Source organism: Pan troglodytes, chromosome 14, assembly GCF_028858775.2.
Source record: "Pan troglodytes isolate AG18354 chromosome 14, NHGRI_mPanTro3-v2.0_pri, whole genome shotgun sequence".
NCBI classification, from domain to species: domain Eukaryota; kingdom Metazoa; phylum Chordata; class Mammalia; order Primates; family Hominidae; genus Pan; species Pan troglodytes.
In genome coordinates, this window is record NC_072412.2 from 53885149 (window position 1) to 53905218 (window position 20070).

At 41.4% G+C, this 20070-nt stretch overlaps 1 protein-coding gene and 1 long non-coding RNA gene across 9 annotated transcripts in view; one reads left to right on the top strand and one right to left on the bottom strand.

The window, feature by feature from the left end:
• Positions 1-10287: 10287 nt before the first annotated feature.
• Positions 10288-17491, bottom strand: LOC101056985 (uncharacterized). 2 transcript variants are annotated; one of them, XR_008538676.2, is made up of 4 exons: positions 17082-17491; positions 16130-16283; positions 11418-11758; positions 10288-10945 (listed from the first exon to the last, which is right to left on the bottom strand). It is a non-coding gene; the product is annotated as an uncharacterized LOC101056985 (long non-coding RNA). The 2 variants fall into 2 exon arrangements; XR_001708993.3 differs by having other exon boundaries at positions 17275-17456.
• Positions 17492-17499: 8 nt separating this feature from the next.
• Positions 17500-20070, top strand: part of RB1 (RB transcriptional corepressor 1) — a 170876-nt gene continuing 168305 nt past the window's right edge. For 4 of the 7 annotated variants that reach the window (XM_509777.6, XM_063792510.1, XM_063792514.1 and 1 more), the window contains exon 1: positions 17500-17838. In XM_509777.6, the coding sequence (XP_509777.3) occupies positions 17702-17838 (137 nt within the window). In that variant the 5' untranslated portion in view covers positions 17500-17701. The remainder of the gene's footprint in view (positions 17839-20070) is intronic. The other 3 variants (XM_063792511.1, XM_063792515.1, XM_063792508.1) reach the window with 2 other exon arrangements.

Here is a 20070-nt window from a genome sequence, read left to right on the forward strand (position 1 = left end):
CAATTCATTGTAATATGAATCAGGAAAAAGCTTCCTGACTTCAGCCTAAAGATTCCCTGGGCTGAGGGGAAAGGGAATGTCCAGATAGCAAATGGAGTGAGGAGAGAACTTATCCTGGTGGGTCACTGAAAAGAGTGCTAAGCCTGCTCCAGTGGGGAAGAGGAAGATGACAGAAATGTCAGGTAAGTTTATGGGAACTGAAAGGGGAGGCAATCTAGAAGTGTTCTCAGGCAAAGGCCCAAGGAGACCCAAGATCTCAGAGACTAAGGTGCTATGTGGCAGATAAGAGTCTGGGACAGCTTACAGAGTCCCATATGTCACAGTGTGGCCTGGAAGCAGATGGATGGTTCTGGGGCCTGAGAGTGCCGCAGGAGTCCGTGGGTCTTAGGTCACAGCCTGCAGTTTCCATGACTCAGCCTGGCAGTGGAATGACTTCCTGGGCACCCCAAAGGCTTTATAGAAGTTGAAAGGATAGTTGTCAAACCTGCAGGAGCCTTTTAAATGGGATCATAGGGACAAGGTAGCAATCATCTGCATGTCAGGAAACGAACACTAAACAGGATGATGGATGGCCCAGTGAAGGCCCAGGTGATAGCAGTCTAGGACCAGGTACCCCATCTCCCCACATGTTGACATGCCACAAGCACCCCAGAAATTAGTTATTTCCCTGCAGTTACATATTGACTAATTTTAAATTGTTACTGCTTACAGGATGGAGGCTCTAAATAGAAAAAAAATTAGAGAGAAACATAAATTTGTTATGTTTTTATACAGCTGGGTTTGTGGGCTGCAAATTGAAACCATTATACAATTCTCTTTTAAAATGCAAATATCCCTCATACGCATATCATGTGGGCAAAGTGTTTGTTTTATTAACAGCATCCCCTAACCTAGTTTCACTATTAAAAGGTAGGTCTGAGTGGGATGTGGGTCCCTAGTGACCTAGTGTGAGAATAGAGGGTGTTTTGTTTTGTTTTGTTTTTGAGACTGAGTCTCGCTCTGTTGCCCAGGCTGGAGTGCAGTGGCTGATCTCGGCTCACTGCAACCTCTGCCTCCTGGGTTCAAGTGATTCTCATGCCTCAGCCTCTTGAGTAGCTGGGATTAGACGTGCCCAACACCACGCCTGACTAATTTTTGTATTTTTAGTAGGGATGGGGTTTCACCATGTTGGCCAGGCTGGTCTCAAACTCCTGACCTCAAGTAATCCACCCACTTTGGTCTCCCAAAGTGCTGGGATTACAGGCGTGAGCCACCACGTCCGGCCTTAGAGGGCATTTTAAGGGAAGAAGAGAGGAGTTGGGAAAGGATCTTGTTTCTAATGGGAAGAGAAAGAAGAGACAATAGAAAAAGGAAGAAGGAAAAGGGCCCAATGAATGTCCAATATTCCTTTTGTTTTCATTGTGATTCTCATACAGAATTCATAAATACTTCAACCTAAACCATTGAAATTGGAATTTAATCTGAGGTATGAAAAAAATGCTAGGTTTAAAATCACAACCCAGGTTGAATTTTTACTTTGCCCATTAATAGATGAGTGACCTTGAGCATTCTCTTAACTTCTCTGAGCCTCAGTTACTTCAGTTGTAAAAAGGGTCTAATAAAACACATCCCACTGAATTACTGAGAGGATTGATCCAATTACATGAAAGAGCTCTGAAACAATAAAAAGTTGCACCATCTGGGGTATCAGTTTGCGGTGGAGGAGACAATGGGGAGAAATAATGTAACTGTTGAGCACATCTGCGGTCTTTAAACAGAGAGCTCAACACAAGGACATGGGCATATTGGAAAAAACTATTTCAGGAGAGGGGAAAAGGGAGAAAGGGGGATATGTGGGTATTAGAGGCAAACCCAGATATCCTGCCTTGAGGTCAAATAATTATAACATTAAATCCTGTTTACTGATGCTTAGCTGTCAGGCTCTTGCTCATTTACCTTGGAGATCCATTTAGAATTAGTGTAAGGTGTAATTGACCTGTACTTAGAGTTCCAGAATAGGACAATCACTTCCAAATGCCCTCAGTATAAGAAATTAACAGTACTTGGGGCTTTAGAAATCAATGTTCAACCTTTCAACTACTAGAAATCCTTTTTAGTTATTGTGCTTACTATGAAAGCCCTTGGCTGTCAGTTCAACAAGTCGTTCTTGCTTTGTGACATCTCTGGAAGTTTAATACTTCTGTGAGAAAGTCCTTGTCAGTGTTCTGAAAACTGGGAATTAGGAAGTCGACTTCCAATCAAGCTTCAGATGACATGCGACATGTGTTAAGGTTAGAAATAACGTTAGTGTTTCTAATTTAGCATCGTGTTGGAGTCCTAGTTATGAAATGACATTAAGAAAATTCCATTCCTCAGAATTCTTGTGCAGTAGCATTGGGTAGAAACACCATTGTGTTCTGTGACCTGGGGTAGGGATGATATCTCAAAAACGCATGCTCAGGTTGCCCATGGTGATAGCTAAACTGTCTTCTCAGGAGAGGAGCAGGCTTTATTAACTGGAACTCACCAGATTTCACAGAACATTTTGAAGGGCTTAGGATTGTGAGTTTGGAGGTAGATGCCAAGCAGAGGTAAACATTTTGTATAACAGAAGAAACATATTTGATATGGGAGAGAGACAGAAATCTTGTGGAAAACTCCAGAGCCATCAAAGCTGGGACAGTGTTAAAGACGAGCACCCTGGAAGTGAGGAGCCAAGTGTGGGTTTTGAGGAACAGATATATTAAGGGGGATTCTCACAAATGTTTTATTTTGACAAATATCAATAATTTAGAAAAGTTGCAAGAATAGTATAGCAATTATTCATATACCCCTTCCATATAGTACACAGAAAAAGAGGGTATATATTTTAATAAATATTCGTGTATACACATTTTGTGTATAGATAGGCAGATAAATAGATAAAGAGACAAATGTGCACATGTGTATAATTTTCTGAACTGTTTGAGAATTGGTTGTAAGCATCATGACACTTCACCACCAAATACTTCAGCATGTGTCTCCTAAGAACAAGGCCGTTCTCTTACATGACCACAACATAATTATTCCACTCAGAAACTTAAACTTGATACAATACAATATCTAATATTCAGCCCATATTCAAATTTCTCCTATCATCCAAATAATATCCTTACTAATCTCCAATATAAAGAGATTTAAAACATGTTTTCCATGTTCAACATAAATGTCTTCTCCATTTTTCTTACAAAATCATCAAAAACAACTACGTTTCCCATTTATACTTTTACACCAGTAGTTTCTTTGGAGGAACTTGCACTTGTCCCACATCCAGATTGGCAGGGGATAAAATAGAAATAATAAGAGCTGGCAGAAGAGAGGCTGGTTGATGCTGATTACATTCAAAATAACTATTTGGAGGAAAAAGCACTGATTCTGTTCCTGGGGTGTTGAGTTTTTTCTTCTGACCTCATATTTTAATCCTGTCCTCTCTTAGTCTTTTGTATGTGATAAATCTCCCAGAGCATGCCCTTGCAGTGCTTGTCTCCCAGATCTTCCTAATAAATTATATAAAAATTTGCTCTCATAGGTTTTGGTTTTTAAAAAAACAAATTTTAATTTTAGAGCAATTTTTTTTGTTTGAAGGTTTGCTTTTTGGTGTGGACAAACCATATTCAAGCCATAGCAAAGTCCAAACTAAAGCACTAACGTGAGTAATGATTATCTTCCTGTGAGTGGTGGATGGAACAAGAACTTTGCATTCCTTTTTTATAATTGATACATAATAATCGTACATATGTATGGATACACAGCAGTGTTTCTATGTATAATGTGATCAGCTCAGGATAATTATTAATAGCATATCTGTCATCTCAAATATTTATCATTTTTTGTGTGGGGAATTTCCAATACCCTCCTTCTAGCTATTTGAAACTGTATAATATAGTATTGTTAATTATAGTCATCCTACGGTGGTATAGAACACTAGAACTTATTCCTCCCACCTAGCTGTGAGCAGTTTTTCATTAACAGAGAAGCAGATAAAATGGTACAGTTCCCATACCTTCCCACCTCTGGCCCTGCACATAGTTTCTCTTATTATTCACATCTTAAGTTAGTATGGTACATTTGTTACAAGTAAGGAACCAACACTGAAACATTATTATTAGCTAAAGTCCATACTTTATTCAGATTTCCTTAGTTTTTACCTAATATCCTTTCCTGTTCCAAGATTCCATCGAGGATACCCCATTATATTTAGTCGTCTTTTCTCCTTAAGCTCCTGGAACTCTGATAGTGTCTCAGACTTTTCTCGTTTTTGATGTCCCTGACAGTTTTGAGCTCACAGGTCTTTTGGTTATTTATTCTCTGTACTTTGCTTACACTAGAGTACCACAACAAATATTACTTTGAATTAGGTAATATCTATAATTGATGAAAAGCAAATCATGTTTGAAGTAGCTACATGGTAAGGATGATCAAGTTATCATTGAAACTTGTTTGAGCAGCTTTGGTTGTGTATAGCTTATTTTCTGACTACGTATTGATTAAATATGGGATATGGAGTTCATGGCTTTCATTGAAGGGATGATTTTCTTTGGGTGGATTGAGTCAATGAAGCTCAAAGCAAAAAAGATCAACTGAGAGGGCACAACCAATCACAGGTGTCTTTTTTTTCCCAGAGCCTTATGTTCTTTCAGACTCCACAGGGCATCAGTTAGTCTCTTTATTTTTGCAAGTGTCTTGGGGGTAATTTGGCTGAGACATGCTACCATCCTTTAGCAAACAGATAGTTCCCTTGTTCTTTGCTTACTAAAATTTTTTTTTGAAAATCGAAGTATAATTTACAAATAATAACAAACACAGATCTTAAGTTCCAAAGTTTTGACGAATGCATATACCTCCGTGACCTACACCCCAAGACACAGAACATGTCCATCACTGCAGGAAGTTATCCCATTCCCTTTCCAAGTCAATGCTTGCCCTCAATCCCCAGAGCATCCACTGGTCCAATTTCTTTCACAATAGATTATGTTTGCCTGTATCAAAATTTCATAAAAGTGAAATCATACAGTTCATACTATTTTGTGTCCAGCTTCCTTAGCTTAGCATAATGTCTTTGAGATTCATTCATGTTGTGTTTATATCAAAAGTTCATTCCATTTTATGGCTGAGTTGCATCCATTGTACTGTATTAATATACTATAATTTCTTTATCCTTTTTTGTATTGATGGACTTTTTTTTCCTGATTTTTAGCTATTACAAATGAAGTTGTCATAAATAACGAGGTATTTATAACATAGGTATAAGTTTTTGGGAGGGACCTATGTTTTCCACTTCTCTAGGGTGTGGAATTGCTGGGTCATTTGGCTGGTGTATGTTTAATGCAATAAGAAAATGTCAAACTATTTTCCAGAGTGGTTGTACTATTTTATATTTATCTATTGCTATGTAACTTAACAGCAACAACTTAAATATTGCTGCAAAATAAACAGCTTAAGCAACACAGATATACTATCTCACAGTTTTTATGGGTCAGAAGTCTGGATACAGCTTAGCTGATTCTTTTTTGAAAGGCTGCAATCAAGTTGTTAGCCCAAACTGGATTTTCAGATGGTAGTTCAACTGGGGAAGAATCTGCTTTCAAACTCACATTATGTGTTGGCAGAATTCACGTCCTTGTGGTTTCACAACCTAGGGCTTCAATTTCTTTCTGGATGTCAGCTGGAGGGCGCCCTCAGCTCCTAGAGGCTGCCTGCAGTTCAAATAGAAAATAATTCTCTGTTGCAGAAGTTATGGCCTTGCTCCAGAACCTCAGGGGTGTGCCTCTTATTGGGACTTTCCAGGGACACCAGATAGCATTTATCTACAGCAAATACCTCTGACACCATTGGATCTGCTGGATTATATAGTTCAAGTAGCAGCTTTCACCACAGCCTGGAGCTAATCCTGAGATGTCTCTGACTACGGCACCCACTAGCAACTGGACATTTTCTAAGTCTCCTGATAAATGGGTTGAAGCTATATTCCCAAAGACAGTACATGCTGCCTTCAAAATCAGAGGAGGCCCACTAAGTGACAAGCCACTTTCTTAGTGGCAGGGGGTGAGAAGTGCAATAAATTGTCATTTACATTAAAGGTGATGCTCCCAGCATACCCAGAGCATTGAATCTTAACAACTTGATCAATGTGGCAAGCCCTCAATTATCTTGGAGTTTATCTCCCATACTTTGGGTTACATGTATTTTACTGGCCACTTAGCCTGTCTACTCAAAGTGTAGTCTACAGACAGATGTTGGCTGGTGAACACTTGGTTACTAGCCTGTGGAAAGATAAATTCATAAATTGAAAATCTATATTTAGAAATTTTATAGCAATTTGCCATTGCTGTGACTTCCAAGCACATGATCAGAAGACTAATCTCATTGAACAAAGTATAGATCATTGTGATTATTGTCAAACTCATATGGTGATTTGCACATACAGCAAGATACCTACTGTTCAAGTTCAGTTATTTCCAAAAGTATTGCTCCAAGACAGTTTGGAAAAAATTAATAAAGAATTGGAGAGTTTCAGAAGCATGGATCCAGAGTATTTGCCCCTTTGTATTTTGTACTCCCTCCCGGACAGAGAGCAGGAGAATTAAAATAGCCCTGGGCCAGAAAGTAAACGTGTATTCTTATCTTTTGTATATGAGGGCAAACTGCTTTTGATCCTTCCTGCTGATGGGAATCAAGAAAGGCACATTTACCAAGTTAGTAACTGCATACCAAGGTCAATGTTGATTTTCTCAGGGGAAGATATCACATGCTGTATGGCAGCGCCTCTTGGAGCTAATACCTGGTTAAGAGTATAGTTGTCTACTGTCATCTGCCATGATCCCATTTTTTGCAGGGGTCAGACGGGAGAATTGAATGGTAATATAAGGGAAACTACAACTCCTGCATTCTTTAAATCTTTGATGGTGATGTAAATCTTTGCAATTCTTCCTAGAATGCTGTCTTGCTTCTGATTTACTATCCTGACTTGGGGTGACAGTGGCAGTTTCAAAGGCTTCTACTTGGTCCTCCTACATAATGACTATTAATCCATAGGCCAGGGAGCCAATGTGAAGGTTTTGCCAGCTGACTACCTTAATTAGACATTCAGTGATTTAACCATAAAATGCAATCATGGGCAATCAGATCCACTGTGAGTTGGAATTGAGCCCAAACTCCACTGGTCCCTATTCTAACTGGAGAATTACATTGGTATCAGGGTCAGCTCAGACTTTGTATCTAACAGTTCTTGAATACTTGATATTCCTCTTTCTTCCACTGCATGCTCTCACCTAGCAAATGGCCACGAGTCATTTTGGGGAGCCACCTATCAAAAGGAGTCATTACATAACTTATAGGCAAGAGAAGACTTCTCAAGCTTGAGGTGCTGCTTCTGCCAGCCAGAGGGTTCAGAGCACTAGTGGGCTGCAGTGAGCACATTCCACCTTGCAGAAGCCATTTGTGTGCATTTCTTTTTAATTCTGTGTTTGGTGACATTATGCTGGTAGCTTGAAATTGACCAAGGTGGGAGTGTTTACATAACAGAAATTGGCAAATATTAAAATGTCCTTCCCCACCACCCTCTCCCCTGAGAGCTGGTTGTTAAATTTCTTTCCAGTACATTACAGAGTCAGGGGTAGCTTAGAAGATTCAATATTCTCAGGCTCATCTATCCAAATGCCCTATCCTAGGTCTTAGGGTAATACTCTTTTTCCTTTCAAGAACAAGATGTGGGCTAGGAGACCCTGAAAGTCCATGCATTTGGTTGCCTTTTCAACTCTTCTGCCCTTACAATCAGCTTCCGTGACTTCCTGTAGCCTAAAGCAAACTACACTAAATATTACTAAAAATTGCCAGTAGAGGCCCTCTGGCCTTCACGGTGTGACTTAAGGTGACAGGTGGCTGCCCTGAGGCATCATTTTGTTTTACAAGGTATACAATTCCATCAACAGAATCAAGCCCCTCTATAGTCCTTACAGTTATTGTCCCCACACTGTTCAAACAGTACGGCTACTACCTATCCCAATGCCCCACCTTCTATCTGCACTGCATCTCAATTAGCTACAGGTGGGAAGCCTTTGTAATCATGGTATCACTGTGTTGCTTCATAACTACCCACTCACTGTGCCATGGGTCTTTATTGCCACACGGTCGGTAAGTAACCCAACTCTAGCATTCCATCCTGAGTGTCTGCAGGACACTCCTGGTGCCAAGTCTTTTAGCCTAGGTTCTGTAGAAAACAGAGCCTGAGTGTAGTTTGAGAGAAACTGGAGTGAAGACGAATGTGCTGGGCAAAGAAGGAAGAGAAACTATTAATAATAAAATAGTGTATTACCGAACTAGCTACCTCTTGGTATCAAGCCCGGGTGATTGGTCAGTATCATGAGGGTCATATTTTGAGAGGTAGTATGGACTACTGTGTTTCAGGACAATCTGTCTGGGTGGAGGAAGGAGAGGAGTTTATATGCTGGACCCATCTTGTTTTGATTAGATTTACCCCAAGGACATTAACTCCACTGCACTTACGGCTACACTTTGTTAGAAGCCCAACAGTTAGGCACTATCTCAGCCCTCTTGGGGTGGGAGGTGAGATGTGTGTGGCTTGGGGAAAGGGAGGGGAACCATTGGGATGTGCCAATGTAAAGTCTGTTGCTTCAGTAGTCTCTGGGCAGGGCCCATACAGTTGGTTGCTATGGTGGCAGTTGGGGAAAACAAGTGGTCAATGACCCTGGAGTTAGGCCAGGCTGTTTGGCTTATAGGTGACATATACACTGCTTGGTATGTCTACCACACTGCCCTTCTTGAATCTTGGTTTTCGGCATTTGTTTAATTCTATTTAGTGTTCTTCCAATAAATTCTCATTTTTTGGTTGCTAATCAGAGCCGATTTCTGCTTCATGAGGCCAAGGAAACAATTTTAAGCAATATTTTATACTCTCTTTAGTGCTCCAAACACTGTTGTATACTTATTTGGTGCTAATGCTCGATGAACTGCAGAAATTTGTCTACGTACTGTACGACTTATCTATCGCTGTATAACAAATTGCCCCCAAATTAATGACTAAAGCAATAATGATTCACTGGTTCTTCTGCTGATCTTCTCTGGTAGGTGGGTGGGTATAGGCTCAGCCTCTTTCTCCATGTGGTCTGTCATCTTCATAGGGACTAACCCACACTTCTTACATGGCACCTGGATTTCAGGACAGCAAGCCCTAATGCACAAGCACTTATCAAGGTGCTTGCTGAGATCCTATTGGCCAAACAAGTCACAAGGCCAAGCCCAGCATCAGTGTGGAACTCTGCACAAAGGCATGAATGTCAGTAGGTGTGATTCATTGTAGGCCATCAGTGTTAGTCTACCACCAGGTATTTACATTGTTCTTTAGAGCAGAGACTTCCCGTGGTCCCCCAACAGCTGTTCTCCCTTGCTTCTGTATTAAGAGATCCCTGAATTCTGTTAATGAACTCATGATTCTCAAAAAAAGTTTTTTTTCCCTGTACCCCACAGTAAGGTGTGGCTTTGCATCCACGTTTTGATCAATGGGATGTAAGCGAAGGTGTATTGTGGCAGTTTCCAGGAATTTTCCTTAAGTGAGAACAGGCGTGTGCCTCTGGCTTTTTCTTTATGCCTTCCAGCACCCTGCTGTTTAAAACGTAGGTACAACTTTTGGCTGCCATCCTGGACCCTTAAGTACCCTCCAGGGATGATAGAGTTATGAGCTGAAGGTGCCTGTGTCCCTGAGGACTTCACTGAGCAGAACCTTCACTTAGTCCTAGAATTCCTACCTCTAGACTTTTACCTGGGATACTAATCTTTTATTTAATCTATTGTTATTTTGGGTTCTGTTATTAGCAGCTAACATAATCCTGTCATACTATTGAAATATAGTCTCTCTATGTTTTTAGGTCATACTCGACAGTATGTAATTTTTTTTTTTTTTTTGAGACAGAGTCTCACTCTGTTGCCCAGGCTGGAGTCCAGTGGCGTGATCTCAGCTCACTGCAAACTCCACTTCCTGGGTTCAAGTGATTCTCTTGCCTTAGCCTCCTGAGTGGCTGGGACTACAGGCATGAGCCATCACGCCTGGGTAATTTTTGTATTTTTAGTACAGATAGGATTTCGCCATGTTGGCCAGGCTGGTCTTGAACTCCTGGCCTCAAGCGATCTGCATGCCTTGGCCTCTCAAAGTGCTGGGGTTACAGATGTGAGTCACCACACCTGGCCCACAGTATACAATTTCTTACCTTCCACTCATCTTCACCCAAAACATTCTGATAGCCCTTATTGATTAGAAGAGGAGGAAAATGCATTAAGTTTAGTTGGCAGAAATTGTGTGAATTTAAAATCAGTGCATTTAGAGAAACATGTGTGGCTCATCAAGCCATTAAGAAAACAAAAAAGAGGAAACTACAAAATGTTTGCATTCCTGTAGCCCACAAGAGACAAATCTAGAACAATGCTGGGGTCTGGTCAAGTAGGGAAAGCTCTCAGTAAGACCAAGCACAAACCCCACTTCTGGTTTCCTTGGTTTGGGGCTGTCTCATGTTAATGATACTTTTGATGAGAAAAACCACATGCAAATGAAACAATTCGTTGTCCCCACTTGGAGGTGCAGTGGTGGTGGTGGGGAGAACTAGGGAAGGGTTTGTGCATCAGACAAAGGTTGGGATTACAAGGGTTGTAGATGAACGAGATGTGCCTTTAGTTACAGCCACTTCTTGAGTGCTGTATGTCTATGTGACTCCTGATGACTTGGTCAAAGAAAATATCAACACATTGCCTTAGCTGTTTTCCTTGATGGGGAGAAATCGACACACTTGGAAATGGAAGAATTTCCTCTCTTGTTGCAGTGGCTTTGTGCATTGGCTTGAGCTGCAGTCATCTGGCAGTTTGTTGCTTCAGTCACTGGCCCTGGCCCTTGCCACTGCCAGGCAGAGTTGAGCCTGCACTAAAGGCATGAGAATACTGGATCAATACAAACGTTATGGAAAATGTTTTAACTTTTTCTTTTTTTAAAAGGCCTGCCTGTTATCTTTATACCTCTGTTACCCGCCCCACCACCCCAGAAATGAGCCAGAGCCTTTGTGATGGCTAGATTTGTTTGAATATTTAATCTCCTTCCCCATCTGTTTTGAGAAATATCTAGCCTCTTTATCAGAAGAGAGCTTAAAGTCTCACCAACATTCTTGCCCCAGGTGTCATGGGCTGAACTGTTTCCCTCAAATTTATATTTTGAAGTCTTAACTCCCAGTACCTCAGAATGAAACTGCATTTGGAGATAGGGTCTTTACGGAGGTAATTAAGTTAAAATGAGGTTGTTAGAGTCATTCATTGGAAAAGTATTTGTCAAATGTCTACTATGTGCCAGGCACATGTTAGGCATGCAGCCCCACTGGTTAGGAGAACAGATATAGACCTACCTTCATAGACTGTCTGGCTTTGTGGACATGTAGCCTGTGTAGTCACTTAGTTCTCCATGTTAGAAAGACCCCGTGGTTGGTTTAATGCTCTGTTGCCACCATCTTGAAATTCTTAGTAATTTTTCAATGAGGAGTTCTGCATTTTTTTTCGTCTGGACCCTGCAAATTATGTAATTGGTCCTGCTCATGGAAATTGGTATAGTAGGAGAATCAATCATATTCTCTGCACTTAGGAGTGTGGTTTGGTGGCATGGAGAGAAGGTCAGTGTAGCAGAAGTAGTACAGTATAAAAAGATGAAGATGATAATATTCACAATGGCGGGAAGGAGTGGAGTCTGCTGCTGGGGGATGAAAAGATACATGAGTGGAACAGCAGGGGTTCTTTTTTGTTTTCTTTACTTTTCCTCCCAGACCTTATTATTAACCTTGAATAATTCAGATAAACTGAACAGGTCTCTGTTCCTTGAAACCTGAAAGAATCTAACATGCACATATGGGAAGTTATTTAAGTCATGGGATTGAAATAGAGCAAGAAGAGAGGAGAATTGAAGACACTTGAAGACCAGTGTTTCCCACACTATCTGTGAAGGAACTTTTCATTCTTTTTCATTAACTGTTTGTCATGAACTGATATTAACACTTTGGAATGTAAAATAGAAACAAATTGCAAAAAATTATAATGAAAACAGAGGCACACCAAATATTGTACAAGCTCACATTTTTTAGATTAAACAGAAATAGAATTACATTTCAATAAAAATTATCAGAACAAACATAAATAAAAGAAAAAATTACAAAATGTACATTGCTTATTGAAAGTGTCCAGATAGATAATTAATAAAGAGAATTGCCATTATCCTCCTAATATTTATCACTTCACAGCCATAACAACTAACAAAAAGTTGGGAGTGAAGTAGTAATTTCCCACTAAACAACATGAATGTTAATATTTGAAGTTTTAATGTGACAAATGAGTGGGCTCTTTGCTTGTTAAATTATCTAATCTAGGTTGGATTGGTGACATGCTACTTGCAGGAGATGATGTATATCTAAATTGTTTTTATATTTTATTTTAACAACACTAGTCGTAGAAAAACTAGTCTCTCAAAAATATGTTGAAGAGAACAGAAGAAGAGTTAAAGCAATTTAACAATATCAGGATAATCACTTTTAACTTTTATCCTTAATGATGGAAACAATGCGTTATTTTCAAAATTCATCTTCAATCTTTCATCAGTAGCCAGTTTCAAAAACTGTCACTCAAGTTATCTTTCAATGAAATAAACGGATTTTGGATCCATGAATTTCTTGCATGTGGAGCTTGTTTTGATAGAAAATACTCAGATATTTTATCAAATTTATAATTAGTTTTTTCATATTTTGTATATAAATGTCCTTTAAGTTTGATGGCTTTATTGTTTCATTAGTCTGTAATGATTTTAGCACTTCACTATGAGTTATGGCTACAAACTCAATAACACGGGATTATACTTCTGAGTAAAATTAGTACAAACTCCTATTTGTTTAATTCTTTGGAATTACTTCTCTGATCATCATTTAGTTTACTACTATGATTACTAACACATTACTGATGTGTGTCTTGTATTGGCAAAATCGGACAGTAAGGATTGTTTTGCCATCTATAATTTAGGGTTAAAAACAAATGACACAAATTTTACTTCCCTAATTTAGCTAAGAATTTACAAAAAATAGGCTTGATTAAAAATGAAAATGATTGTAAAAATAACAAGTTATATAATTAAATAAATATTTACATTTTCATAGATTTTTACTCTTGGGTTGCAGGTGACAAACCTTGAAATTTTACTCATTGTAATATCGTACTATTGCATATGACAGGGACACAACCATGCCACCTGCAACTCAAGAACCAGGTTGAAGAATACCTGAACTGTTTAACAAGCAATGTCCAATGATCATGCACTTGGATATTCCTGAAATGTCAAATTGATATAAACACTGCTAAGCACTTATCCTTTTAATTTCTGTACTTATTTCCTTGTGGACTAAACACAAACAGTTCGCAGACTGACACTGGTCCAAGAACTACACTTTGAGTAGCATTACTCTAGGGAACACTTGCATTGAAGGGACTGGCAGAAAGAGAACTAATGAAGGAATTTGTGAAGTAACAAGGGAGGAGAACAAGGAGACCATAGATTTGTGGAAGACTAGGGAATTTTTAAGAGGAAGTGGTTAACTATATTGACTGCAAGAAAGGTCAAGTAGGTTGAGGACCAAAAGAAGCCATGGGATTGACAACTATCATCAGTGACATTTGAAAGAGTGATTTCAGAAGGGGGCTCTTGGTGGTAGTGAAAGAAAGCCAGGGGCCAGCAGGCTGAGAAATTGGGGAAGCAGAGAGAACCAATGGGGACTACCCTTCTAAGAAGCTAGGTGGTTAAGAAATGGAAATAGTGTGGTAGCTTGGGGGTATAAAAACTTTGAAGGAAGACTTTTTAGACCGATGAAGACTTTTTAGACCCTTCCCCAAATTTTAATATCACTGAAGGAGTCTCAAACTGAAGAGAGTTCCCTCTCTAGATAGAAAATCTAAGAAATACATATATTTTTTGTAGGAGTCTTACAGCAATCTTCTTAAAATTACCAAGCAGGTTGGAAGAGATCCATGAATTTCAAGAAGTTCAGGGGGAATTTTTTTAAGACTCTGCTGAAATATATATATATATATATATTTTTTTTTTGAGATGGGGTCTTGCTCTTGTCGCCTAGGCTGGAGTGCAGTGGCATGATCTCAGCTCACTGCAACCTCTGCCTCCTGGGTTCAAGTGATTCTCCTGCCTCAGCCTCCAGAGTAGCTGGGATTACAGGCACCTGCCACCACACTCAGCTAATTTCGTATTTTCAGTAGAGATGTGGTTTCACCATGTTTGCCAGGCTGGTCTCAAACTCCTGACCTCAGGTGATCCACCCGCCTTGGCCTCCCAAAGTGCTGGGATTACAGGCGTGAGCCACCGTACCTGGTCTAGACTCTGCCGAAATTCTAATACTTCTTTGGTAATGCAACAGAAAACTAAAGATTTTGATGGTGAACTCAATTGCTTCTGAGTTGTGTGGATGAAAATATATTTTATTATTTTTTCCTTCAACTTTTAAGCTCCCAGGTATATGTGTAGGATGTGCAGGTTTGTTACACAGGTAAATGTGTGCTATGGTGGTGTGCTGCACAGATCAACCCATCACCATGGTATTAAGCCCAGCATCCATTAGCTCTCCTGATGCTCTCCCTCTCCCCACCCTTCCCCGCTACAGGCCCCAGTGTGTGTTGTTCCCCTTCCTGGGTCTATTTTATGGTATGTATGTGTGTGTGTGTGTGTGTGTGTGTATATCTATTTATGTGTATATATTATGATATATACACCACACTTTTTTCAAACTATTATTTTAGGTTTATTATATAACAAACATGTGCAAGTTTGTTATATAGGTAAACTGTGTGTCTCTGGGGTTTGGTGTGTACAGATTTTTTCACCACCCAGGTAACAAGTGTAGTACCTGATATGTAGTTTTTTGATCTTCTGTCCTCTCACCCTACACCCTCAAGTAATCCCCCAGTGTGTGTTGTTCCCCTCTTCATGTCCATGTGTTCTCATTGTTTAGCTCCCACTTATAAGTGAGAACATGCAGTGTTTGGTTTTCTGTTCCTGCGTTCGTTTGCTGAGGATAAAGGCTTCTGGCTCCATCCATGTTCCTGCAAAGGACATGATCTCATTCCTTTTTATGGCTGCAGGAAAATATATTTTACATACTAGTGAGTGTAGTTAAATTAATCCATGATCAAGATATACATTCTTTTGTAAATTGAGAAATCTCTTTATCATAATTGTAATATGGTAATAAATAAATCTAGATTACATAAATGTAATCTAGATGTTGATAAACTGGTTTTAAATAAAGCAAGTGATATCTATGTATGAAGAGAGTTTACTTCAGTTCCTAGAACTTTCCTTCACTTTCCTGCCATCCCTACTTTTAGTAAGCAAGCATTTACTGTGTGTGTAACACTGTGCTAGGTACTAAGGCAACGATGATACCCAAGATTTGGTCTCTGTCCTGAAGATAAGCACAAGAGAAACATTATCAGTCATGATGCTTTCTGTTGCAAACAAGTGAAAACCTCAGCTCAGCTTAGGTCAGCTCCAGGGCTGGCCAAATCAGAGGCTCATTTATAACACTGAGGATCCAGATTCTTTTGAAATTCCTCCTGCACCAATATCAGCATTTCTACCTTCTCTGTAGGTTGGCTTGCCTCACGTTACAATGGCTGCAGCAATCAGAAGTGTCACATCCTCAGTAATACTTAATATTATTACTATTATTTAATAATATTTAGAACTGTGCCATCCCTGTGTTTCAATTTATCAGGCTCCCAGCAGACTACTCCTTATCTTTCAAATGTCAAAACTGCATCCTGAGCTCTTGCCTAAACTAATCTGGGGTGAGGTGAATGGAAGTAGCACTTTAATTGTATTCATTCTTTGTAGCTGGACCTGGGCCTGGGCCCTATCTCCTGACATTTGCCCACAAGAAAGATTTCTGCAGTTAGGTAGGACTGGCTGTTGAGTAGGCCAGTGCTTGCCAAACCTTTACACATCCTCACATATGTCATAATATGCAGATAAAAAGATAATCCCTTATACAACTTGCTGGGATAAACTCAGGAGGCTTACAGCCATGACCTGCTTGAAGGTTCTTCCTGCCTTAGACCTTGCTCAGCTGCTCCAGGATGAGGGGATTTACATCACAGCACAACTGTATTTTATTCACAGCATAAACCATCTCATTCCTTCTCAGTTGACGAGTTCAGATGGGCAATAACAGTGTCTGCCAAAGAGAAAAAAAAAATGTATTCAAACTAGATAATCTATTGGTACAAATACCAAGACACAGAAGTGATAACAGCTTTAAGCCAATGTTTGATGGTAGTAGTCCCAGCAAGCTCTTTTCTGATGTCTTTGTGCCTTTGCACATGCTCCTTCTCTGTCACTGTTTTTTTCATCAACATAATATAATGGACAAGTGGAATCAAATAGAATCGAGTTCAAATTCTCTGCTACCCATCGGCCCTGGTATTGGACAAATTAACTCCTCTGAGCCTGTTTCCTCATCTGCAACGTAGACTAGCTAATACTACCCATTGGAAAGCGCTGTTTCTTAGCTAATGCATGCAAGGCTTAAAACCTAGATGACGGGTTGATAGGTGCAGCAAACCTCCATGGCATACGTATGCCTATGTAACAAACCTACACGTTCTGCACTTGTATCCCGGAACTTAAAGTAAAAAAAAAAAAAAAAAAAAAAAAGAAAGAAAGAAAAAGAAAAAAAAGGCTGTTTCTGGGGATTAAATAAGACAATTATGTAAGGTGGCCAGCACAGTTCCTGGTACATAGTAAATGTCAGGCCTGCCTGACAAACTTCTATTCAACAGCTACTGCTCCCCTGAAAATCTTCCTCAGACGTTTCCACGGTGCTTCCCGTTCTTACACCACTACAATCCTTTATTACACTACTATCCGTTCATTCCCCACAGCTCCCTCCCTTCCTTTCCCTAACCAGTGATCCCAAAAGGCCAGCAAGTGTCTAACATTTTCTATCTTCTAAGTGACTGGTAAAGTTCCGCACCTATCAGCGCTCCAAGTTTGTTTTTGTTTTGGCCGACTTTGCAAAACGGATTGGGCGGGATGAGAAGGGGGGCGCCGCCCAAGGAGGGAGAGTGGCGCTCCCGCCGAGGGTGCACTAGCCAGATATTCCCTGCGGGGCCCGAGAGTCTTCCCTATCAGACCCCGGGATAGGGATGAGGCCCACAGTCACCCACCAGACTCTTTGTATAGCCCCGTTAAGTGCACCCCGGCCTGGAGGGGGTGGTTCTGGGTAGAAGCACGTCCGGGCCGCGCCGGATGCCTCCTGGAAGGCGCCTGGACCCACGCCAGGTTTCCCAGTTTAATTCCTCATGACTTAGCGTCCCAGCCCGCGCACCGACCAGCGCCCCAGTTCCCCACAGACGCCGGCGGGCCCGGGAGCCTCGCGGACGTGACGCCGCGGGCGGAAGTGACGTTTTCCCGCGGTTGGACGCGGCGCTCAGTTGCCGGGCGGGGGAGTGCGCGTCCGGTTTTTCTCAGGGGACGTTGAAATTATTTTTGTAACGGGAGTCGGGAGAGGACGGGGCGTGCCCCGACGTGCGCGCGCGTCGTCCTCCCCGGCGCTCCTCCACAGCTCGCTGGCTCCCGCCGCGGAAAGGCGTCATGCCGCCCAAAACCCCCCGAAAAACGGCCGCCACCGCCGCCGCTGCCGCCGCGGAACCCCCGGCACCGCCGCCGCCGCCCCCTCCTGAGGAGGACCCAGAGCAGGACAGCGGCCCGGAGGACCTGCCTCTCGTCAGGTGAGCGAGCAGAGCCGCCGTCGCCTCACGCGGGAAGGGCGCCCCGGGTGTGCGTAGGGCGGGCGCCAAGGCGGCTCGGCGGGGACGCGTCCTCGCCAGGGGCCGGGTCCCGGCGGGAGGAGGCGCCCTCCCTGACCCCGCCACCGCGGAGCGTCTGCAGAATGGTGACAGGATTCTGGGTTCTTGGGCGAGGGGTCTCGGCTTCAACTTGACAGGTGTCGGGCGGGTAGGGCTAGGGTCCTGAGCGAAGTGACAGGTGCAGTTCCCTCTTGTGAGGCTCGGAGGCAGAGGGTCGTTGCGAGCGTCCATCAGACGCAAAAAATGAAAAATAAAAATACAAAAATGGTGTCTGTGGGAGAGTTTTTCACCGGAGAATTGGAGTACTCCGGTGGTCGTCTGTCTTTCTGTTTTGGTTCACGCGATGCAACAGTTGGGAAGTATTTTCTTCCGGGCGTGCACTGCATCTGAAGTCCATTCGTGGGAGAGGCCGACCAGAAAGCCTTGGACAAGAAGCGCAGGGTCCTGAGTGTCCATTGCCCACAGGATACTCGGCTCAGGAGCTTTGCGGCGTTTCCTTAGAACAATAATGCATCGAGGCCTTGGGGACTCAAAGCCATCTGTAGTGATTGATGGAGCGTAACTCTTTAGAGGAACGATACATGGGCAAAACTTTCATGAGACATTTACCAGAAATGCTTGAAAGTTTCTAAACTTTTTTTTTTCCTGTTTGATGAACTCTTCTTGCGTGTTAGTCGGCTTCAGCTTGTCTCATTATTTCTTCCATTTTGCCTTTTGACTTTGAACCAGCAAGGATCCTGGTGTCCCCTCTTTTTGCCTTTGTTTTTGGCACAAAATTAGTGGTTCTGTGCGCAAATGGAAATTTTCGTTTTCCCTTATTAAGTGGAATCTAAATTTAAGCAAGTCCATACGAATGCACTAGATCTTGAAGGGAAGTATTTATTGTATTACAACATCTTACTTTTCTTGATTTTTCTACTTTATGGTTAAATAGCTATGACTGAAAGAGTGTAATTGTCATTATTGTCAGCACTGGTTCTACTTTGAGACAAGTTCATTGCAGAGGGAATGGGACTTGTTTCTGTTTTTCACTATTTTCTCTCCCATTCTTGTCTATCACCAAATCCTTTCACCCTCACCCATTTCTTTCCACTCGGTATACACTAACAATTCACGGCAGAAAAGATTGAAGTGGGATTTAGGAAATGGCCCCTGGAAGGCTATTAAAAATTTATATATTTAAATGGACTGTCTTATAGGTCAGTTAAAAACCATATTCGTTAAAAAACCAAAATAACAACAACAAAAAACTAAAAACCACGTCTGGGGCATGTTCCGGGAAAAGACATGACTTTAGTTTCTGATTAAATTCTGATGTATCCAATTCTTGCAAATTTCCCTTGGGAAAATGCAGTAATGGCTACTCTAAAGAATTCCATGTTATGCACACAGCTTTGGAAGCATACTCTAATGTAGGGTAACCAGGAATATTGACGTTCTGGCCACTGCTTGGAAAAAAGAGGACTGTTTCTTTCATTTTTTAACTCATTTTATATATTTTAAGTAATGGAACTATAAAAAATTCTCTTATAAGTCAAAACCATACAAGGTACAGTCTGTTCTTGATTATCCATACCCACAAAGGGTTTCATTAACATAGATAGTTGAACTCTATAAATTAACCAGCAAGGGTGGAACCACTGCCATGCAGCCTGATGCTGAGCACCTTGCCTGGAGATGGAATCAAGGCTCAGTCCAACTGCACTTCCAGTGACAGATTCCATTCCTGATTTGAGAGTTGAGATCTTATTTCTGTTGCCTTATCTCTGGCCTAAGTAATGTAGCTGGAAGGGAAACTGTCACTAGGAACAGCATACCACATTCATTGTTGAAATAATCAAAGGTTAATCATGTTTCGAGCTGGGTGTGATGGCGCATACCTGTAGTCCATGCTACTCAGGAGGCTGAGGCAGGAGGATCACATGAGCTTGGGAGTTGGAGGCCAGCCTGGGCAACAAAGCAAGACCCCAGTCTTTAAAAAAACAAAAAAGCTGACCAGGCATGTTGGCTCACGCCTGTAATGCCAGCACTTTGGGAGGCCAAGATGGGAAGATTGCTTGAGGCCAGGAGTTTGAGGGCAGCCTGGGCAACAAAACAAGACCCTGTCTCTAAAACAAATTTTAAAAAATTAGCCAGTTGCTGTGGCACACCTGT